The sequence below is a fragment of the Amphiprion ocellaris genome, chromosome 3 (assembly GCF_022539595.1).
Source record: "Amphiprion ocellaris isolate individual 3 ecotype Okinawa chromosome 3, ASM2253959v1, whole genome shotgun sequence".
Lineage (NCBI taxonomy): Eukaryota > Metazoa > Chordata > Actinopteri > Pomacentridae > Amphiprion > Amphiprion ocellaris.
In genome coordinates, this window is record NC_072768.1 from 15,585,284 (window position 1) to 15,609,010 (window position 23,727).

General features: G+C 41.7%; 1 protein-coding gene across 3 annotated transcripts in view; it reads left to right on the top strand.

The window, feature by feature from the left end:
- The window catches only part of LOC111573642 (cGMP-inhibited 3',5'-cyclic phosphodiesterase 3A-like), a 79,215-nt gene that overhangs the window by 29,086 nt on the left and 26,402 nt on the right, over window positions 1–23,727 (top strand). For 2 of the 3 annotated variants that reach the window (XM_023277908.3, XM_023277907.3), the window contains exon 2: window positions 14,187–14,237. The exons of the other annotated variant lie outside the window; for it this stretch is intronic. In XM_023277908.3, the coding sequence (XP_023133676.2) occupies window positions 14,187–14,237 (51 nt within the window). The remainder of the gene's footprint in view (window positions 1–14,186; window positions 14,238–23,727) is intronic. 3 annotated transcript variants of the gene reach the window in all.

The following is a 23,727-nucleotide window of genomic DNA, read 5'->3' on the forward strand; positions in this document are numbered from 1 at the left end:
ATCCTTATCGGACCTAAATCACTCACACCATTTCCCCACCCCCCCATTACCATTGATAACACCACCCTATCTCCTTCTGCTCACATCCGCAACCTCGGTGTGATATTTGACAGCAACCTCACTTTTGAACCCCACATTAATCAGATCACCAAAACTGCCTATTTCCATCTCCGCAACGTCGCCCGTCTCCGCCCCTTCCTCTCCTTCTCAGCCGCTGAAACCCTCATTCATGCCTTCGTCACTTCCCGCCTTGACTACTGCAATAGCGTTCTCTTCGGCTCCACCTCCAAAGTTCTCAATAAACTTCAACTCATTCAAAACTCTGCTGCCCGACTCCTCACCCGAACCTGTTCTCACGACCATATCACACCCGTCCTGCGGAACCTCCATTGGCTCCCCATTTCACACCGCATCCAGTACAAACTGCTTCTCCTCACCTTCAAGTCCATCCATAATCTAGCCCCCTCTTACCTTACCGATTTGCTCCTCCCCTACACCCCCCCCAGGAATCTCCGTTCCTCCCACACAAACCTCCTTTCCATCCCGCACAGGACCAGCCGGCGACATTGGGGGGACAGAGCCTTCGCCATTGCCGCCCCCACACTCTGGAACTCACTCCCCCATGCCCTCCGTGACTGCACCAACCTCACCACATTTAAATCCCTTTTAAAGACTCACCTTTTTAGATCTGCTTTCCTTAAGTGATTCTGTATTTTATCTTGAACTTGTTTACTATCTACTGATTTTAATTATCTGTTTTGTTCTATCTTATTGTATTTTATGTACAGCGTCTTTGAGCTTTTGGAAAAGCGCTTTATAAATAAAATTTATTATTATTATTATATTGTAGTTGAAAATGGAAGTATTCCTGCATTTTTATGTAGTGAGAAGTTTGTTCCATGTATTCATCTCTTGACAGCAGTTTTGCAATTATTTATGGACTGCATGTTTTAAGTGGAACAGGAAGACTATTTCAGGCAATGGATGCTCTTGAGCGCACTACTGCTTATGAAAACAGATGGCAAACACAGAGTAGTGCTTATTTATTTTATCAGGATAAGATAAATATAGCTAACGCAGGCCCAGTGAATGATTGCAACTTTTATAATGTATGATCTCTGCCCCTCTGTTCTGAGACAGTATCAGTGAGAACTGAGACTGATGAATGTGTGGAATGTGAGCTGACGTCACTGCATGTACTATGGCTTCAGTCACATGGCTAGGTAAACACAAGTAGCCGTTTGGCCTGGTGTGTGTGGGTGGCACCAGTAGCTCCGATCAAGAGCATCCAGAAGCTCCATGTGTTAAAAGAGTGTGTTAAAAGAAACAAATGTTTTGTGTATTTTTACTAGGATTCTTTCCATGTTTAAACAGCAGACTAACAAAGTTTTTTACCAGTGTTTTCCTAGCTGTGGTCCGCCTTAATTCTGTTCCAGATCCGAAACACACATGGGATGCACACACACTATTACACATTTGTATATTCAGACACGACATGAAAATTGATCCATGCACACCACACATATGGGGATATACTGCATTTACTGTACACCTACACATGGATAAACTGACAGACATGCAGTGTAACCACACAATAGAGCTGGTGCCCTGTTATAAACAAACGCGTTCCTCAAATAAACAAACATCCATTCAAGGTCACTCTGCACTAGTTGTGGAATTTAACTATTGGAAGTATATTCAACTTCGGTTTTTTCCATTTTATGCAGCTTAATACTTTATATTCAGCATTTCAAGGGGAAATATTGCACTTTTTACTCAATTACATCAGCCACAAACAAGATAAAAATTGTTTCAAGTCACAAGCAGATGAAACTTGCACATTAAAATGTAGTAATAATATTTCATTACAATAATATTCCATAAAATAAATATAGATCTATACTGACGCAATGTTAGAAAAAGAAAATGACAACAAGCTGACTGGAACATTTAGCTGATTATCAACAAATAATTTTACTCAGAGATTGGTGGAGAACAAAACTGAGAAAAAAATACAGTTTAGTTGGACAGCGCTGGAATATTAGAATTCACAGTTTATATGTAACTTATAATAATTAAAAGTTGATATTATGTCATGTGTTTACTGCCTCTTTTGTGCAACCAAGTGGCAAAAAAAATAATGACTGTAACTAAAACTACCCCTCTGGCCATTGATTAATTCCTGACAATCTATTTTTTTTGGGGGGGGGGGGATCAAGATGCAATATTTTAAAGTTTTTTTTGTTTTTGTTTCTTTTTTTTCAGAAAATAACTCGATCTATAAAAGCCCTGCCACTTTCTCCGCCCACCTCAACACTACTCGCTCACCTACGACTCTGCAAGCAATGTAAAATTACTCTGCTTGCAATATTGGAGTAATTCAGCCATACATGTTCGAACCACAAACCAGTTCTTAAGAAGGAAAATGATACGGAAAGCCCCTCGCAGCACACAGACAAATATTTTACCTTAGATTTGTCACATATGAAACCATGTTTTTGCTTTCTTCATTACTACTTTTACGCAAGCAAAGTATCTAAATACTTCTGACTTACACACATACAGTCTAAACACATTAAACCACGTGTTCACTTACAATGTCATAGTTTAAAAAAACATGCCTTGGCTATGGGCCTGTGAACAATCAGTCTGGGTGGTCCAGTCAGAGGGCTGTTGTCACTTTTCAGCTGAGCTCTACTCAGACCATACGTATTTGCCAGAAGCGTAACTCCTGAACGACACAGTGACAACATATTATTACTACACAATCTTTGGTTATTATCACATCATATATCATTTAGTCGAGTGAGACAGAGAGCTTTAAGGTAGTATATTTTGTTTATTGCTCACTAAGCCTCAGTGTGTCAGTGAGGGTGTGATCGAAGAAGATGGCTTTGTGTCAGTCATGGAGCCTACAGCTTATTTCCCCAGAGGACAACCAGTATCTCCTGTACCTTGTCCCTGTTTGCCATGCTCTAAGCCAGGTTTCTAGGACGGCTATCAGCATGATGGCCCTTTCTTAAAGACTCCGTGTTGTGTCTCATGGAGAGAAGCCCTCCAGAGTGCATGAGGGAAGGCCATCATCTGCCCCCCTGTAGCCACAGAACCCTTCATCCCTGCAACATGGAGAATGCTGCCTCTGGGAATTTCACTGGCAAAGTTAGCAGTTTGCAAGCTAATGGTGTAAAACTTGCCCATGGGGTTGACATGAGCCTCTTCCAGGGGAGCAGACTCTGTAATTTAAATCCTTCCACCTGCAAAAAGAGGAAGCAGAGATTTATGCCCCCACACTGATACACATGCTGTTTATTGGAAGCTGGCATTCACACACTTTCATGCACATACACATATGCTTTGAGTACCATCAGTCAGTGCATAGGTGCTGTCCTGACTGCACGTTTATGTTTGTACATCGGTGATTTATGAAGGACGTAGGGATGTGATTTAAAGGCATATGCTTGAAAGGGCAATTGCTGTCTGTTTGTTTACTGGAGTCCTGTGGGAATCTTGATGGGACAGTAAATGCTGAAATAGTAGGGTAGATGTGTGTGTGTGTGTGTGTGTGTGTGTGCGTGCGTGTGTGCGTGCGTGTGTGCGTGCGTGCGTGCGTGCGTGTGAGTGTGTGTGGTCTCTCTCTGATGAGCACAGACAAAACACAGAACACAGACCTTGCTGAGTCAGGGCTGTGAATAAAAGATGAAATAATGTATGCACTGGAAGTTGCATGCATGCACAAATGCCCATACTGCTTTCATAATGTTGCCTTTGACTAAGCTCTGCTCTCCGATTCTCATTCTGCAGCCTCCAAATTATCTTACAGCAAAGCTGAAGTTGGATCCTCAGGCTAGTGCAGTGTAATTTCAAAGAGTTCATTATTTAGCCAAAATTAACACTATTCATAAGTTTAGTGTGTTTTCCTTGGTTTTCATGCAAAAGTCAGGTCTGAATTGTTTTGTTATTAAACTGTTTGTTACCTTTGAAAATCCTGCTTGACGCACATCTCGTTTTCCAAAAGAAATATTGCCCGCTGTCCCAGTCAGACTTATGGCTTCATAAAAAATTTTTACAGTGGAACTGTAACACCCAGTCCGGTTGTTGTCTGAGACCTGCACTGTGCACTAAAGTGCACATTTTTCTTAGCTTAAATGGCACCAATGAGCAACAAAATCTGGAAAATGTGGTGTGTGTTAACCCTTTCTATCTGCCTGCATTCCTAACCATCTGGCCTGTCATAATGTAATTCATGAATGCGACAGAAAGTCTATAAGAAGGCATAAATCAATGCTGCCATTTCCATTATGTAATGAAAGATCAGCTGGAAAACACCAGTGTCGCCGAAGGAGGCCAGTGGGCTCAGTCATTAAGTTGATGGATAATGAGGAAATGCTGTCTTTATCTCAATGCTTTCCTTTTTTTGATAAGCACAAAACCAGGCCATGTACACATGAGAAGCATATAAGGTAGAATTTTGTTGTTCTCTCATCTAATTAGCCAATGAACACACAGGTGCAGTCAATTTTAGGGAAATCTATTGACCACTGACTGACAGCACTAACTTAGTCTTTATATCAGAGGAGGAAAAGTTAGCTCAGGTTTTTTAAATGAATTGCAGTGTCATTACTGATTTATTTGGACATGACTCTTGGAAACAAATGTGCTGCGGCCGGAGAGTGGCTACCATTGTTGACGCGCTGTACAGTTTGGGTCGACTGGGAATTAAACCACACAAAGCCCATTGGCACCTTGCAGACTGAACAGAGCAGAGGCTTGTAAAACAAACAAACAAGTGAGTGCTGTGTTCCCTTCTCAGCTCTCCAGGCCCCAGCAGTAATCCTGACTGTACCATTATACACTAATGGCTTTGGCATGCTGTTTTGAGATGGGCTGCCAGGTTTACCCAGCCAGATCGCCTCTTGTTCACCCAGCTAGGAGAACTGTGTGTGGACAAATAATATCACCAGAAAATTAAAAGCATGTCCTTTTAAATCACATGGATAAGGCTTTAAAAATATTTTATACTCTCACTGCAGGCTTCCATGAAGAGATTTTGTCAGTGACACATTTCCTGCCGTCGTGTTTCATCATTTTTGAGGTCAGAATTTGGAGTACTCCCATTGAGGTTTTCTGTGGGCCACGGCTTCCTTGTGGCCTGTGCTTCCACCCTGGGAGAATGACAGATCTATCTCTGGTAGAGACTCTTCTTTCTCTCCTTCTTCTAGGATCAGGCTAAGTCTCTCCCTGGAAACGTAAAGATGATAAATCCCATTAGTCGCACTTCAGAAATTAGAAGAGTGTGAGTAAGAATGTGTGAAGAGCAGGGGAGGGCTAAACAGAAGCCGGAGTGCAGATGCAGAGCTACTGTGAGAAAGATGTCATGGGATCATATTTGTGCATGTGAGCACTTTTAACGCTCGGGCAAGTGCGATTTTCTTCATTAAGTGTGCTTTGCAAGCCGCTGCATGAGAAAGAGAGGTGTACATGTGCTGATCTTTGCACACGCACGAGTGTGTTCCTCATTCCCCACACTCAGCCCCCTCCCCCTGTCCTTGGCAGCCCACCTCAAACGTTCCCTTCCCTTCAGCGATGACGCAAATGACCCACGATGACTGACCCCCACGGTAAAACCTGTAAAACATTAGCCAGCATGAATAGGAACGACTTTCCATACTCTCCCCTCAGCAGGCAGGCAGGCAGGGACGGATTTATAAGTGTCCTCCACCGGCAGCTACACTGGGGATGGATGGAGCAGAGGAGAAGGTGAGGCGGAGCTTATGAAGTCACCTGGACGAGGAGCCACACAGTTTGGGTCACAAATTTGTGTCTGTCTTTGCACATTTTGCAGCTTCACTATAGAGCTGTACACATGCAAGTTAATCCTTTAATACCAGCTGTCCTTCTCATATCGACTTGTGTTTAATTAAATTCAGTTTTAATTGAACGTAAGATGATAGTTTATTAGATGAAAAGGTAATAGAGCAGAACATGCACAGAATAAGAGTGAAAGTACAGTATAGATAGAAAGTATTAATAAGTCTAATTCTCATTTCCATAAAATTATATATCGTTAATCATGCGGATAACTCCCTAGATGTGCAAAGGTCTTGCAAATTTCCATCACTTGCAGGGGCTGTTTCTGTAATCCATATGCTAAATTTAGAAAGGCTGACAGATATAAAGGAAGTAACATAAGCTAATTTCTGCTACTCGCATGGCCTGTATCTGTCTACACATCAGAGGGAGGAATAAGATAAAGGGCACCAGGCAGACCAAAGGCTTCTATTATCACACCTTCATGTATTCAGTATTTAGATTGTAGAATTCATGCTAAGAATGATACTATATTAGTCTTCTCCAAAATATGTGCTTCATTCTACATGGTTCCATTATTAAATCCCATTTTTATTATTATATATCGTAATCAAACTATGTCATCTTGTACATACACATTTTTTTTTTTTACAAAATTATTTACAAATAAAAGCAAACAAACTGTTTCCCAAAGTGGCTCCCAGGAGAAAACAGCTACATGACACTAATCATGAGAATACCTCCACCTGCAGGTGCAGAACAAGATTACATCTCATTACCAACGTCATGATGAACAATGTAGAGTTTACTGTGGTTCTAACGGCTATGAAAGTGAGCACAAACACCTTTCATTGTTGTCTTGATGTTGTCCTCACATCTAAGCCGCCGTCACTTATGAAGTCTTCACATAGCGAGACTTAGTAGAACCTGACCTACTTTCTTTGTGTCGGCTGAAGTGAAAGTGAGTGCGGGGATGTCTGAGTCAAACACTACAGACGTCAGAATATCTTTGACAGAGAGCAGTGATAAAAGAACAAAGGAGGAATAAAGTAAGAAAATATTCAGAGACCTCGAGGCAGTGTGTGTGAGTCCGTGTACGTGTGTGTGCACTTGTGTAAGTAGGCATATGTGTGAATTCATGACTTTGCAGACCCAACTTTAAGTGAGAGCGTAGTGAGTTTAATTGGACAGAGAGGTGGTTCATAAAACCCTTGGGTCAAGCTCATTGGAAATCCTGCAGACTGATCTCCTGGCCCTTCAACGCTGCCTTAATTAACCCGACCATCCTGAAAGATCAGCACACAGCTCTTTTCCTCCTTCCCTTGTCTCCAGCAGGGTGATCTCTAGTTGGCACTTCTTATAACCGTGTCCTCAGCGGACAATGACTTTGCATCCCAGTAAATCCAGTTCACTAACAAGCTAACACAGCGGCTGAAGATCCAAACAGACACACATCAACTTCATTCATATGAAGCCAGTAATGAAGGATAAAATAGGATGAGAGAGAAAAGGGGGAGGAAGAGACAAATGAAGGGCTGATCATGAATGAATGATTAAGAAACACCGCTTGCAGTTATCTTGCGCTGAGCTTTATTAGGATGAAGCAGTTTCCCGTTCACTTCCCCACAAATTTAGAAAAGTTGTCCGTAGTGAGTTGACGACAATGGGTCTGGATTTACTGTGCGACGTCAGGTTGATCGCTGTGAAAGTGGAGTTTGAGCTGTGACTCCACCTACTACTTCACACCTACTGAGAAGTGGTTCTCAACAAGTCAAACAGCAAGCATATTCCAATAGTTTGTTTGTGCTTTGACACCATGGTGTTTGCCCAGCACCTCAGAAGCACGGCAGCTTGCCATGGTGGTGGGCAGGGCATGGTTACATGTTGGCATCCACACTGCTGCCCTCTTAACACTGGAGGTGAGAGGAAGGCTGGGAGTTTCCTTGGCTGGTGCTATATTGAGTCATGAGAGTGCAGCTCACTTACAAAGGGTGGTGGCATATTGTGGCTGTGACTTTCTTTGTCTGTCTGACATATTGTATACTTGCAAGAATCCTTCTTGTTATTAACCCGGATGCCACCAATCTTTCTAAACAAACTCCTATTGAGCTGTGTAGTGACTGACAGGACACAAACACGCCTCTTCTGCATCCCGGCCATGAAGGATTCTCTAAGAAAGAAATGGCGGACAGCATCTACTGTCCGTTTTTAGCGCAAAACGGCACACTAGTTAAAGTTAATATAAAGATTTGTCAGCTTGATGAATCAAGATGTTGCATTTGTACATTTAGGGCTCCATTTTCACAACTGAGAAACGACTAGGGCAAGCAATGCAGCGACAATAATCACCTGACCTTCACAGTCTCTTTGTGCATCTGTGCGGTGTTTTGGTGCCAAGTGCAGAGTGCACGGCACACCTTTGGGAGGAGATGCAGACAGATGGCAGATTCATCGAAATGCTCAGTGCAAAGCGAGCTGGTAGTATTTTGGTGGAAAATGTGTCTTAGACTTTGCTTTGGCAACTTGCCCTTTTTCTGGTGCTGCTTTTTAACCAAGAAGAGTAAAATAAATACTCTTGGCAAATCCCCAGAAACTATGAAAAAAAATGTTTGAAGTGATGTAATAAATCATTTTAAATAACTATTCTTCAGATAAATGTATCATTAATGAATCTTTCCTGTTTTCGAAGCAGGACTGTCAGTAAATCGATGCACTGATCTATAAATTAGTAGAAGTTATTCTAACAGTGCCGGCTGTTATCCACAGCTGTTGGAAAACTCCTTCAGTTCATTAAATCTCTGCAGCCATCTGAAGCACACACGTTGATCAATCTGCTCCCTGTCCATTGACAACTGCCTCGCCAGAGCCTAGTGCCATTACGCACAACCTTTCACTGTGTTTACCTTTATTAGATCACATGCAAATTACAGCAGGCTGCTACAAAATAACCACTTCAGTAGTGCAGGCAGAAAACTGGTCCGTTAGACTCTGTTTTCTGTTGTTTATTAGGGAGATATCAGATTATAGCAGCCTATCACGCCTGCCTAAATTAGAACATTCTGGTTATTTTTTTTTTTTGTAAAAGTAACATTTCATGGTGCAAATCTTGTGTTACATTCCACAGTTTGATTGGCAAAGTGTAAACCAAGATCATACAGAAATAAAACAAAAATAGTTTGAATTGATGGGACGACACCATTAGTAATATCATTTGTTTCTTTCCATGACTGCGCTAGTTGAAAAAAAAAACACCTACACCATCTGCCTTTGGCTGCAGATTTGAGTTTTATGTTCATGTCGTGCTGTTCTTCATCACACAGATGATAATATAACTTCCTGGAGTAGCCTCTTTCCATTTTTCCTGATTCTGTCTTGATGTGTCACTGTGTTTTGCGAAATGAAAACAGGCTGAAAGTGAATTTACCAACCAACCCACCATCTGGATTGACCTGCAAACAGGTGACAAATTAAAGGAAAAATCTAAACCGTTGACCCCCTCTGTTATACAGAGTTGCTCTGAGTGATCATATTTATTCTGTAATGAAACATTTCTATCCTCCTAAGAAGGGTTTCTTCTAGGATAAAAATCCCACCATAGGGGACAAGAGGTCACTGAATGGCTTCATGTGGATGAAAACAACATGAGTCATCTGTTATCACCTTCACAATCACCATGTCTCATCACAATCTACCACATAGAAGATTTTGGATGGACATATGCACCACTAACATCAAAACAAATGAGGGACGTTTTTTTTTAGAAGAATGATGTTCATCCCTCCAGTAGAGCCCAGAGAGACGTGTTGAACCAATGCCAGGGTGCACTGAAGCTGTTTTGGCAGGACATGGTGGTCCAACACTTTACTAAGACACTTTATGTTTTTTGTCACCTATTTATGTATTAAACTTGAGCTAACCCTTTTGCACACGGCACTGCTGCAACGACATGAACCACAATAGCAGTTCTGATGTGATCACATAGTAGAGTCACAAGTATGTGTATGTATGTATATATATATATATATATATATATATATATATATATATATATATATATATATATATATATATATATATATATATATACACACAACTGACAAAAATTCCCATCCAAGTGTGAGTAACACACATGCAAACTGGAACAAACCTTCTTGAAAACTAAATAAATAAACGCCAAGCTTACATCTTCATAGTGCCAGAATTATTATGTTTAAAAAATACATTATCAGTGTTAAATAACATCCAGCTGGAAAAAAAAATTCATACTGACACATTTGGAACATGACAAACGGTGAAGATTCTACGATGACGGGCTGCTTAAGCTCAGCGTGATTTTACTGTTGCTCATGTCCAATTTATTTTGCAAAAAGAGCCTCGGGCGGCCTGCATCTTCTGTTAACATGCAGCTGAACTAAATTGCCCTCACTTCTTTGTGTCGTTTGTTTCTTGAGAGCATCACTCTGAATAATGGAGACACAGTAAATCTCCAGAATGTCGTCACAATGGACCACAGTCTCATAAACAGGCCTGAGAGCTCACTGAGTGTGTCGTGTTACTTTGGTAGCTCGAGCACCACGATCGAAAGACGCACTTTCATTTTCAAAGACACAAAGCATCTTTATTCTCTTTGCGTTTCAGCCGCTTATATATCGTGAGTATGAAGTGATGGAAAGCTGCGACTAGACCTGGCTTATTGTAAGTTATGGGGCGGCATAATGAATCTAGCAGAGGGTGAAACAAAGGGCATAACTTCGACAAAGTTGTTATTTTTCCCAGTAGGTGCACTGGAGCTTTAGGACAAAAACAAATCCATTTGGAAGTTTTACTGCTTCGGCTGTGTTATACTGCCTGGAGGGTGTCCATGAAAAACCAGGAGATATCTAAGAAATCATTCATGTGTGGTTTTACCTCTTCAGACATAACATTGGCAGTGACCTGTCTTATGTTTTAAGTATAATCTTAGACTGCTCTTCTCTGTCTTCCCGAAGCAAAACAAGGTAATAAAGCACCAACAAGACTTTTTGTTTCTCTTGTTTTTATCATTCTTACTTGTAGAGGATTAACTGTCTCCAAAAGAAGACATATAGCTTGTTCTGTATTTATTCTACAGTCACATACACGTATTTTTGGGCTCTGTGGAGTGTTGTTGTTAAATTCTGCTGCTTATTATCTTTTCAGGACCAATGCTGTTGCTTTTTTTTCTGAAAACAGACGATGCTTGTCTGTTGTTTATTCCAACAGTAGTGGTTGGAAATTTCAACCAACAACATTTTGTTTTGTGATTTTCCACTATTGATTACAAAAAACCAGTGGCACCAGACAAACATCATCCGTTTGTTTTTCTTGATATAATTTTCAAACCTCTCAGGAGTCACACAGAAGATTACCTTTATTATGTTCTGTAAAGTCAGTCCGTGCAAGAGGTTATCTGCGCTGCTCAGATTTTATGCTCATTTTCAACATTGTGTGGTTTTTTTTGTTTTGGCACATCAAAAGGCGCATGTAGACTTCTGTGTAGTCTGGCTCCGGCTCTCAGAGCAGGGAGATGAAAGGTTCCGTTACATAAGATGGTCAGACTGAAGGGCTGTTTATGTGTGCGTCTGGAGAGCCTCACTGATACGAGGACCTTCTAATGGAGCAGGACTGTCGCGACTGTAGAGGGGCCGCTGCCAGCTCCTGCACTGGAAAACCAAAGCGCTGTCGTCAGAGCACTAAAGAATGAGACAAACAGCGCTGACTGGCTGAGACTGTCATTTACTGTGGTTTAAATCTCACATGTTTGTCTTTTACTCATCTGATTGCTCCATCGACTTCCTTTTCTACCTACAATAGTAACGTTATTGTGGTGCATGAGAAGCTGCTGACGTTTGATGGAGGTTTTTTTGCTGACAATCGTAGAATCCAAGCTTTTCGCAGCTTTTGTGCTAAGACAAGAAAACACAATCTGAGAGAATGAAGATGGTGGTTGAGAAAGGGCAAACCCTCTCATATTGTATTTTATTGTCAAACTATGGGAAAGCCGTAGCACACCCAGTGAATTTTATTTTTATGAAGGGTGTGCTTTACAGTAAGTTGCTATGGTGTCCTTGTTTGCTTACTGTCACGGTCACCACATTTTGTGCAGCAGCGCCTATTGTTGATAAAACCTTGACTAAAGGACGAGAAATACAATAACTACCCCGCAAGGAAACCAAGGGGTCAAAAGTGTGTCCTGCTACATATGTCAAAGGCACATCTGATGATTAAAGTGTAACGAAAAGCTTCGTCATCAAAGTTAAAAATACATGAAGTGAACCTGCTGTGACTCCCAACTTGATTTACAGTGCAGATCTTTAAAGGTCCCTGGAAACTTTTACCCCCTCGCTATCTACTAATTTTTACTTTCAGCAATTTGTCGTTATGTGAGTTTGTCGTAAATTCGGAACAGTTTGGGTTATTACTATTGGTTGACGAGAAATTTCTCTTTGTGCCTTATTTCGCTGGTTGAAGTAGGTGGAGCTCCATCCATCCATCCATTATCTATACACTGCTTAATCCTCACTAGGGTCGCGGGGGGGGTGCTGGAGTCTATCCCAGCTGACTCGGGCGAAGGCAGGGGACACCCCAGACAGGTCGCCAGTCTGTCGCAGGGCCACATACAAAGACAAACAAGCACTCACACATTCACACCTACGGGCAATTTAGAATGATCAATTAACCTCAGCATATTTTTGGACTGTGGGAGGAAGCCGGAGTACCCGGAGAAAACCCACGCATGCACAGGGAGAACATGCAAACTCCATGCAGAAAGATCCCGGGAAAGCCGGGACGCGAACCAGGGACCTTCTTGCTGCAAGGCGAAAGTGCTAACCACTACGCCACTGTGCAGCCCTAGGTGGAGCTCAAGTAGGAAAAAAATGGAATCTGCAAGATTTGAAAATATATAAAATAGCAACATCTGACTTGAAATGTGGTGCTAGCAGGAGACTTGTTTGTGTATGTTGGCCTTTGTCAGTCAAAAGTGAGTAAAACATGCCCACACATTGCAGATGAAGCAAATCAGCTGAGATTTTAATGCGTCAAACTGTTCACAGATTATACCCAAAGATTTTTTAAATTATCGTTTATGGAGCCTTAATTATTTTTTGTTATAAGCGAATACTTAAGATTGAAGTGACTGTAACCCGACTGCAGCTTAATTCTGTTCTGTGTGACACATTTAAATGTTTGTTAACATCAGTGATTTTGAAAACATAATAGTAAATCAGAAAGCAGTTTTTTAGTAAATTATGCAACATACCAATTTTTAATTTTTAAACATTTTTCATTGGAATTACTTTCACTGAATAAATAGTTCCTTCCAATTGCTGTCAGTGGGGCCTGTGAATCATCTAAATAATGCAGGACATGAACACAGGATGCAGTTTCTACTATAAGGCACATTTTTTTCCATTTAATATTTAATGTTGTGAGCAAAAAATAAATAAATCTGTTCATCTCCAGTGAATTGGAGTTGGAGAAGAAGCATCAAATCCCAGCGCAGAAGGCAAAAACTTAGACGACACTACAGGAAAGGAGAAACATGGGAAAACATTCGGCCTTCCAATCATTATACAAGCATACCTGTATTTATTATGGTCAAAAAATGTAAAACTTCAACTGTGAGCAGTTACACTCCACCAAACAACACTGCTGTCCAGACAGGCCCATAGCACTGACAAATGAAGCCCACTGTTGCCTCATGTTTTCGCTCACAGCATGACACAACTCAGTGACCTCCACTGACACAGTAAATTGCACCTGAATTATCAAATTGGCTCTTATGCGGAGCCCCTTGCCTCGATGTGTGCAGCAGCAATTTGTCACAGCTACATGCTGGGTTTCTCAGGGCTTCTCAGTTCTGGGGCAGAAAGTCCTATCAGAGGCAGGGAAGAGAAGGAGGGGGGGTGTTAATGTTGACTTGGCTCTCCTGCAACGTGCTTACCAAAAAGTCAGTGACAGAGCTGCACGCATGCATTTGGTGACTCCCAAGAAAGTGGAAAACGGATTTACAAGGCCTGTGGGAGGACACAGTGGCTGGTAATTAGACAGCGTAAAAATCCTCAGCCTCCACCAGCCCCTTAGGCAGTGAATAGGAGCTAAAGTAAACCAAACCTGACTGTGAAATTGCATTAGACGTCTGCGCTTAATGGAAAGTGAAAAAAAAAATAGACAAAACCCATTTTTGCATTTCTGAACGTTTCCATTCCCCTCACACGTCCTCCGCTTCTTTGCATCGCTGCTCCTGCTCCTCCTCCTTTCTGCTACAGTCTGTCCCCACTATGGAGCTGTAGGAAGCTAACAGAAACAGGATGCGCAGGACTGTGGTTTGAACATGTCTCTGTTTGTGTTTCCCACAGATGCTGCCCCGCTCAGACTGGGACCACAAGAGAGGCTCTCGAGGATCACAGGTTAGCACTGAAAAAGAGACACACAGGTCATAGGAATAATGATTAACAGCTGACAGGAAAACACGCACCTTATAAATGACGCAAACAGCCAAACTCCTGCCACCACCAGGCCTGCTCGAACATTCGTTTTAGTTGTGGTTAAACAGCATGTCCAGAGGCGTCACTTCCCACCAGAGACTTTGTTGTGCTGTTGCTGTTGTACTTTAAAGGACACAGGTTTGTGATTTGGCTCTGAGGCGCTGCACAAGCCATTAAAGACCAGGGGAATTGACACTGGAAAGACTCGGCACAGGGGACAGAGGGCAGACGCACATCCTTGAGATTACCTTCCCCATCTTTGGGGGGAGAGAGAGTGTTTGCATGTGTTTAGAAATTGATGTATTGAGCTGCTGCAGAGACACAGGGCAGGACTCTGGAGTACATGAAGAACAAACAATGCCCTTGGCACCGGCATGGCCATATACAGTATGTGTGTGTTCTGCACTGCATGTTCTCCTATCAGGAGGATATCCTTTACAAATGAATGGGGGATTTTTCCCAAACAGTTATCAAAACTGAAGCTTTAAAACAAATGACACGCTATAATATCCTCGAAATGCTAACGCTCATGTAGTGGTATATCTGTTCCCAAAATATTATCCGGCTGCCTTAAATTTTCAAATAGCATGTGATAATTTTGAAATATTGTCAAAATATCGCATCAGTTTGCTATGTGATCTTTGTAGGCAAGCACATATTTTTTGACTGATGCGTTCCCTAAGCTGCCATTTAGACTCAGTGGTCAGCTCCGTCTTTTTTGTTTGGATTGGTGCTGTGCATTCATCAGTGGAATCCTGTAATAGGCCAAAGACTGACACGATGTGTAAGAAGTCGAGGCTTGTGTTGGCATCACTCTCCATCTCGTGGCTGTTTTCCCTTGGCTCTGCTGCCTTGGACCAGGTTGTTGGTCAGAGAAGCTGGTTGCACTTCACTATTCCATCGCACCTCATAGCGTGTAAATCACACAGAGAGACCGGAGCGCTTGATTGATCTCCGCCATGTCGTATTCGCCAACATGCGCACATTAGCAGGCTCATTTTCCAACCCACAACTTTTTTATTTCCCCTGTCCAAAGCTTGTGGTGGATGTTTTAGCTTAGGGATTGACAATAAAGTTATGTATGGACAGAGCTATTTAAATATTTGTATTCAACTTGAAAACACTCTGGTTTTGGAATAGTACCCAGAGAGATTATCGGAGAAAAGAACGCTTGTAGGCCTGGATTTTGTGACTGTTATTCTAAATTATAGAACGGCTGGAAGAGCAGTCTGTGAGGCAGACATGCCATGACATTACAGTCATGTTGAAGATTTCTCAAAATCGCTGTGAGCACTTCAAACACAGATCAACATCTCTGAAACTGCAGATTTGGGAGTTGAAAAAGGTCTCTGCCCTTTTTCTGGTTGATCCCATCATAACAGTACAGTACAGTATTTTCTCATTACACAGGGTCCTATAGCGAGACTAAATTTAAGGCTGAAAAGAAATGAAAACATTTACCTACCTGTGCTTTTGAATCGCTTCTGCCTGGGAAATAATTGGATGTGCCACAAATAATACAGAGGCATTAGCAATTTTCAAGCTCCTACTTTTTATGATGTGCGATGGTAAAATGCCTCTGAGCAGTTTTCATTTTTCTGAGAAACTGAATGGCTTTTAACTTGCTTTCATTTAAATTATGCTTACTCATTTTTCAAGAGTTTTAAGAACTCCTATCTGTCTCCTGCAGTGCTGATGATGGATACACATTTAACCGCTTGTATCGTGTGGTAAATCGTCGCTCACTCATCACTCAGCATCTGTTTTACCTCATGCATCTCTTTTGTTTGCTCCGTCCTTCATGCCAGTACTCCTTGCCTCTGCTTCCACCACTCTCTCTCTCTCTTCCTCTGGTTTTTTCTATCTTAGTTGGCTCCTTTGCTGGAATCAAACACCCTGCAATACGTGGAAGAGAAAACAAAAGTTGAGATGGTTGCATGTTAAGGGTCAATTGGCTTGACCTCTTCCATTAAATCTTTAATGAGGCAGTTATTCTTTTTTGTTGTGTTTTGATCCCCCTAAATCCCCCCAGCAACCCCCCCTTTTAATAAAATATATAATAGCGTGTAATTGTATCCTGGCCGCGGCTGAGGACCTGGCTCAGCACCGCTTCGGTCTGACGGAGGGTTTGTGAGGGGAGTTGGGTCGCAGCAGGGGTGAGGGTTGGTTGGGAAGTGGCAAGTGTAGCGCTGCTGTACGTAGTTTTGGCCGGAGCCGGGGCTGAGGCAAGGAGCTCGGAGCGTCTCGGTGGAGTTTTGTGTTACCCTTCTGCTGTGATTCACACTCTATCGCTCCTCTGTTATTCCAAGCAGAGAATATCGCCATCTCCCAGGCCTCTCTCCGACTAATCCATCTCGACAGATGTAATCACGGCCATTACACTAACTGCGCAGCCACTGAAATAGAAAACTGCACCGTAATGATTTTTCAAACATGCTGAGAGTTTTGCGTAAATGAAATGAAAGGAAGGGACGCACTTAAGTATTTTTTTGAATATATTCCCAAGCTTCTTGCTCAGCACATTCCGGCACTTTTCAGCTTGTGTGTGGAGTTAATTGCAAAATAAGCACTGCGGCATGTGTGTATCTGCTCTTTATGAAGAGGCAGAGTTGCTTACATTATTGAAATGTGTTTACTGAGAGAATCAAATACCTTTCTTTCTCCAGTAGGCCCCCGAGACTTTCGTCCAGTCTCTAGCTCTCCTCTGGGATGCATTATATTCTCACCATTGCACAATTTTAGAGGCCCACATATCACGGGTGTTTTACTGGAGGCTGAGAGGACTGTATGTTTAGATGAGGGAGCCCAGGGGTTAAAAGTGCACAAAGTGGATGGTCTCGAAATTTACAAATATGTGACCTCCATGTCTGTGTGTCCCATTAATAATCATCATAAGACAGAGGGATCAGCGCTTTGTTTGTTGCACCAAATGCATTTCATCAGTCCTCTGCAGAGTTGTTGGCAGAAGACATGAGGACGCAGCAGGAACACCAACAATCACATCTCCATTGCTCACTGCTGTTGCAGTAGTTGATGACTTTGTTTGTAAATCATAATGTTCCATGTGAGAAATGTAAGTTTTGCATCATATTTTTGCCTCATATTTGACGTTAATGGCCACAAGTTTAGATGTTGTGGAATGCATGTGTACACACAGGGGTTTTAGCAGATCGTTTCCTGCATTATTAATTTGATGTAGTTGTTAATATGACTTCACGGATGGGTGTGGTTTGAGTTCATAAACACTGTAGGCAAGCATTTGAATTTTCTGTTTCTTGTTAAATCTGCATCAGTCAGGGACAATGTTCACTCTAATTCCACTCTGAGACTTATTTGCAATATTGTTCAGTTCATTTTTTGGTAAATAGACAGCTGAGCAGGGCTTCGAGTACAAAGAATCTGTGTGGACAAACAGCTTCTCACTCTTCAGGAGTGATTTCTGGTTTGTTTTGACTGGCCCTCCGCTTGGTTTATATGAACTGCTGCACTGGTGTTAATCTATGGCGTGTCTATTGACGTACTGTTCCAAACTGTGTTCACACAGGCAATTAAGGCCATTGATCACGCACACAGTTGTTATTCATAGTAAAATGTCATAACAGAATGTTCACGCATGGTTAAGTATATGTCTTAGCTTGTTGGGGAGTCATAAAAGCTGTTTATTGATGCTGATAGTCACTTTTACCTAATGTAGCATGTCGAAAAGAGCTCGGGGCTTGTGACCAAATATAACACAGATCTGTAGTAATTTTGTGACTAGAAGTGCTGGCACAGGGGCCGGATTAGGAGGATCAATGGTTGAGTAAAGGACTGGCAGCTGGCAAACCAAAAATCTTTCCTGCTTCTTAAAAGCAGTGTGCTTCCTGCCCATTAAATGCAAAAGATTGGCTAGCTACAAAAATACCAAATGGCTGCAAGCAGGAATGAAGCCACATGTTCCAAAGAATTACTTCTTGGATAGGTTACTGCAGTTGACCAGCAGTGGCACAGAAATAGGCTCCTAAGCAAGATATTTAACTGCAATGAGATTGTAATTTACATTTACTGCTTCTTAGACTAAAGTGCAACACTGGGTACTGTATGACTGATTCATTTATTTAAAGCAAGTTTGACAGATTTGTAAAAAAATGCCCTTATTTGCTGTCTTGCTTAGAGTTGAATGAGAACATGAGCGCATTCCTCTGTCAGTAAAAATCAGTCTAGAGCCAGTTCTTCTACAGCTCTGTCTGAAGATACACATTAAACTCGATAGGCACTCAGAAAGCACCGTCTTCTGCCAAAGCCATTGCCCTATCTTGCAGTCTTAAACAAAATGATCCAGATCCACACAAAGATTTAACAGGTTTACTTTGCCCGAGCTCCACTTCTCTGCCAAGTTACATTAAATTCAGCGAGGTACTTTTTGTATAACCCTGCAAATAGACAAGCAAGCATATGGCACTGAAAACACACAAACAAGAAGAAAAAAGGTTATCACATATTAATATAATCAACCAGCTGTAAAGGTGCTGTCAGGTGGATTTTGTTACCTTCACGCAGAGCCGGGCTTTCTGTTTGCCTGTTTCCAGTTTTTAGGCTGAACTAACCGGCTGCTGTGTAAATGTCATATTTACCCTAGAGAGGTAAGAATTTTTTCTTATCCAGTTCTCTGCAAAAAAGCGAATTTTACAAAATGTCAAACAGATGGTAAAAAAATCCTCCTGTTGTTGTCTGGTCAGGACAGTAGTTCAGGCTTGTCCAAAAGTCTTTTTCTCACAGTCATCAAAATAAAATGTCTAAAGTATAAATTCAGTGGTGAGCAGCTCATCCAGTGTGTTAATCTCTAAATGAGGGTTCGTCAGTTTGTCACTTTCCCAACATGCAGGCCTGATGTTTCAGCTGTTTTCATAACTCTGTTGACTACATTTATGTTGCCTTTAAAGGAAAGGCTGATCAATTTCAGTTGGAACTAATTTTCAAACCAAAAACCTGCTTTTCTGACAATCCAATAGGCAGCCGTTTCCCTTCACTCTTTAATTTGAAGTAGTTGTTGCCATTTCTCCTCCACACAACTCTCAGAGGTGCTGGATCCCTGAACAATTCTGAAGGGTGTATTTCTCAGCAAAATGTCAACAGAGGGGAGTGCGAGCCAGTGGCAGACAGTTGTTGACAGTTCCCAGATGTTCGTCTGTATTGTTATGAATGTTGTGCAGGGCTGCAGTAAAAAGAGCTCACCATTTTAAAAAAGCAATTAAACACACATACAGTCTCTGCAGTGCATTGTTTTAATTACAGCGTTTCATGTAACAACACAGTAGATCTAAGGTTAAGAGATCTACCTGCAGTCTAAGTGAATTTTGAAATGCTCCAGACGGAGATCAGTCTGTGAATGTGAGGCTTGCATGAGATCCGTCCCCTCAGAAAGTGAAGCCTGTTGCTAGAGAATGAATGAGACAGATCATATAACCTGACAGGAAATGCTTATATAACCTTATGATATTATGTAACTTACTCACAACTTGATCCATTCCAGGGTGTCCATTGATAATTCTTCAGTTTAAAGTTACAGATTGTTGGAAGATTTGGAGCATCAGGAGATACCTTCCAGCCAAGACTCAGCTTTTTAGGGATGCCTCAGAGCTCAAGCCAGGGATGCTCCAGGCTTCGCTTTCTTATCTTTACCTGCAGTCAGCTTTGCTTCTTTGGCTCAAAGCTCTTACTTCTGGTTTTGCAGACATTTTGTAGAGCAGCTCAGAGAGACGATTTTCTTTCAACAAGGAAATGGCATTATGTATTGTGGCAGAGTAATATGAATAGCACAAATTCAGTGGAAGCAAGACCCCCGCTGTGTCCCAAAGCTCACGTGTCTCAAGCTACTCGTGCACCTGGAGCCTTTCACTGCACTGAATGTCTCGTGTCTGGTTCTGGACATTAAGTGGCTTCCTCCTCGTGCAAATTCAACTCCAACACATTTATCATCACCCTCTCCTTCTATGGCCACTCAGGTCCAGCTCTGTTGAGCTCAATGATGCAGTGCTCATCCTTCTTGCTAAGTCTATTTATCTGGATGCACTCGTGTCATTGTGCTGCACGCTCAGGATGATTCTCTCAGTGTTTGTGTATGCGACAGTGTCACAGCGTATTTGTGTGTCAAACTTTTGCTTGGCTTTTGAGCTGACTGTGGTCTGAGAACTGTGGGTAAAGTTCGTCTGAAGTTGCAGATGAGTTCATGTGCGTATGTTCATGGAACCACTGAGACCCCCTAAGGATCACTGTTGTCTTTGTCCAGCCAGATGTTTTCCAGCAACCATATTCTTCTTCAACCCCCTCTTTAGAAAAGTCCTAAATCAGCCTGTAAATGAGCGGCTAGACAGGTGTTTACATCTCGTCCTCCCAGCATGCAATAGAGCAGAGTATAGGAAAGAGGAGAAGGAGATGGAAGAGGAGAATGTAGCAGAGATGAAGAGAGAAATGAATACAATAGTGGTCTGTCCAGAAACGTTCCATAGCGGCTCACAGGATGTGTTCTTGTCTTTAAAAGAGATTAACTTGGCCCCAGATTTATCAATAATGTGTCTTGTCATCACGTTTGGATCCACACATGTGGAGGAATTCCCTCACACTCAGTGAACACACACCTTGAGTATTTTTGCACACCAATGGGAAAAATTCTATAAATACAGTGACTTATCTGATAAGATGCTAAGAAAATAAAACACGAAACCTTCACCGTTCCCACGAATGAAAGGTGTTCACATATGTTATTCAGGTGAACCGCTTGCTACTTAGCCAGAGTAAACACAATAATTCTGGGTGCCTGGCAGTTGGTGTCAAAGTGAATGGGACGTTGGGGGAGAAAAATCTGATAACATTCTTCGGGAGGGGGAAAAGGGAACTCGTGGGCTTATTAGATAAATTAGCTGGCAGCCGAGACTGACCTGTGTTTAGCTGTGGTTGTTCAACTGCTCAAGGCACAGCAATTAAGAGCGGGTTGTGAACTTTTCACTTTACCCTGTGAAAACAAGGTCGGCTCACACCACGCTGGTGCCTTCAAAGCTGCGCGGCAGACGGTCAGAAACAGACGATGGCTGTTGGCCATCTGAGAGGTCAGGAGTGAGGGAGTCAAAGGTCAGGCTGTAGCTGAGACGTTACTAACGAGTCCATTCATTAAGCATCAAGTAATGCACAGCTGTACTGAGCGTGTTTCAGCCCAATGTTGTTGTTCAGATGTTTAACAGGGCTACCAGTATGTCAGCGTCTACCACTGTGAAGAAGCACGCTCTGCTCCTCCTCATGTTTTTGCTTTCTCTGAGCTAAAAGGAGCCATATAAGGTATAAAATAAAGCCTTTGATGTGTGACAGGATGTGCGTATGTGTGTGTCTGTGTGTTTGCGTACCTCAGTGTGATACCACGGCTATAAAACAAACTTTAAAAAATCTTGGCAGAGTCTCAGTCTAACACTATGGTTGAATATGTTGCCTGTAGCAGCGATCTGTGGTTTTCTTATTTTTATATTGTGTTTCGGTTTTGTGTGTTTGTATGCTTTGTTTTTTTTCATTGAGATAAGTGCGCTTTTAAAACAGGATTTGATTATTTCTGTGTGTGCCATCATTGCACTCATATAAAACATTCTCTGGTGTGTCAGCTAGCCTTTTTGAACAGACTTTGGTAGTTTTATAAATCACTTGTTCTCTTTGTTGTATTGGCTGCAGTCTGACATAATAGTTGAAGGATAATAAGACCAGTGTTGCAACCATTCACGTCCTATACTTTCGTAAAAGCAGCAGTGCAGCAATGTGGTAATACTAGACTACAAGTAAAAGAAATTTATGTTAGACTTACCAGCAAAATGCAAATATGCTAATATCAAAAGTAGCATTATGCAGGCCGAATGCCCCCCACTCTCACCCCTTCCACAGTAGTATTATAATATGGATCATATTCTGTGCAGTCAGCATAAAGAGCGTAACTTAAAGCAGTGCTTCACTGGCCTCTATGGTTGTTATTTTTTTTTGTGTACCTCTAACCACTGTCAGCATCACTAATGGGTTTTGTTGGGTTTGGCTACAAATGTGCTCTGTCGCACCTGTACCCACATGCAACAAAGTCAGCCATACTAAAACATCCTGGAGTACACCTCTGTATCACTGCAGCAAGGGGAGAAGTAAAACCAGTGCAGGTCAGCAAAAATAAAGATTTTGAGCTGCTGTTAAGGTGCACTTTGATGCTGAGGCTTTAAAACCATTTTATGCATTGTTGTGTGTTTTAATGTACCACATAATCAAGCATCATATTTTAAGGCCCTGTAGAGAGCCATCATTAATGCCGGGATGGGGTGGGCAGTTTTATTTATTTATTTATTTATTTTTGGCATCATTCTGCAAAAAAATCATTTTAACTTGTGAGCACACTAGAATTCAAGTTGCTTTAGAGGCTTGTTCTTTCAACCAGTCACAGAGCTTTTTATTGATCGGATACAATAGTATAAATAGCAGCAAGTTCATGGTGACAGCAGGATGTGGTGACAGTGGGTTCAACAGAGGACTGTCTGTCAGGAGAGTGAAATCTGAATCTCAGGTGAAGCCACAAATGATTGTTAACCTTTGATTTCACTATCTTAGTGCATTTTAAGTGCATACTCACCTAGAACAGAGCGTGAGGAGGGAAGAGCTGCAGGAGGAGAGCTCTATATTCTCAAATTCTAGTGTTTTTGGTTCGTTTGTGTGTTTGCCTAATTTATTTCTGCCATTGCAGCTTTAAATTAAAATGCACGAACGTGAATGAAACTCTTTCTTGGCTACTTGGGAACAGTTAAGTAAGTCATAAACACTGGCATACCATACAAAGTTGTTATGGCAAGAGTATTTATTTGTAAGTTTCCTATTTACACATTGAGCAGACATGCATTCATATACTTATTCACATATTCATAAACAGTGGAGCAAAAATAAAATAAAAAGTGCTGCAGAGCCCAGTAATAACTCTTCATGGGCTTTACTTTAGGCATAGTAATATGACACATCGTTTATATAGGAAAGTGGATTAATGCAGCATTAAGTTATGTACAAATACCTCAGAACTGTATAGTTTACAGTGACGGCAGTATTTTAATAAATGTTTTTATTCAGTTTCCACCACTGGGAAAGATTCAAACTGCTTGTCGTAATGTAAAAACATCATCAAATGTGTACCTTCTGTGCAGTTTTCTTGCCAATTCTGTAGGATAAACAACAAAAGTGATGCCAATGTCACAGTGAACCACATTGTGTTCTCACAAGGGAGCTGCTGACATAGTTTATGCACCTGCTCTTCACGCCTGCCACCAAGAAGCCGCACACAGCCGCTGTCAGACCATTAATTAGCATCGACTCGCATTAGCTGCGGCAGCAATGATGTTTATTTCTCGCTCCTCTGTCTCCTTGTCACCATGTA